Below are 809 nucleotides of genomic sequence, written 5' to 3'. Positions count from 1 at the left end.
TATGTAGCATTTACACCGTTAATATTGTGTTATATAAATATATGATTAGGAAGGAACTGCTCAGTAAATATAGGCACGTCAATAACGACATGTTAGCAAGGATTACAAATACAAAATAAGAACTCGCCTGAGATTTAGATATAGATGATAGAACTGAGCCTTACGTCCCTAGAAAATCCTGAATTATGCCTAAAGTCCATAAACTTAAATTCCATTTGATCCCTAATTTGCACTGATATGTCCATCTAAATCAGATACAGGAATGATTAGTAAGAAAATCCGCCTGCCCTGAATCCAAAATTAAATTAGCGCCCTGATCAGATACTCAAGAAGTAATTCGATAGCTTAAGCATCTACAAATTAACAAAGATAGTAAATTCTCTCAACTAGATATAGAGAAATACTACTACACTATTAACCCGATCGTCCTCAATAAAGCAGTGATTTATGGTATGAAACACTTAGATATGTTCCGACACGAAATCGGCATAATATTTGTAGTAGACATTGATGGTAAATTATGGAATAAATCAGAACCGCGATGGGATCATCCACATCTGCACAAGTCACAGACTTGGTCGCAATATGAACATATCCAAACTAACTTATTTCACACATTAGAATGCGGCCTTAATGGCACACCAATTTACAGACGTTTAGTCGAACAAATCGCCCCCACTGCTATATTTTAGTTATCTACTTATTTTCTTAGTCTTTTTGCCTAATCGTCCAGTTACGAGTGCGGAAGCAATATCACCTGAACTAAAGCGATGTTTGAGGATAAACATATACACAAAGACACACACACA

At 35.6% G+C, this 809-nt stretch overlaps 1 protein-coding gene across 1 annotated transcript in view; it reads left to right on the top strand.

Moving 5' to 3' along the window:
* Positions 1 to 467: 467 nt before the first annotated feature.
* The window catches only part of LOC106876916 (insulin-like growth factor-binding protein complex acid labile subunit), an 88,611-nt gene continuing 88,269 nt past the window's right edge, over positions 468 to 809 (top strand). The window contains exon 1 of the mRNA XM_052978054.1: positions 468 to 513. Coding sequence (XP_052834014.1) covers positions 468 to 513 — 46 coding nt within the window. The remainder of the gene's footprint in view (positions 514 to 809) is intronic.

Source organism: Octopus bimaculoides, chromosome 30 (assembly GCF_001194135.2).
Source record: "Octopus bimaculoides isolate UCB-OBI-ISO-001 chromosome 30, ASM119413v2, whole genome shotgun sequence".
Classification (NCBI taxonomy): Eukaryota; Metazoa; Mollusca; class Cephalopoda; order Octopoda; family Octopodidae; genus Octopus; species Octopus bimaculoides.
The sequence above is the reverse complement of the archived record's forward strand: the minus strand, read 5'-3'. Positions and strand labels throughout refer to the sequence as shown.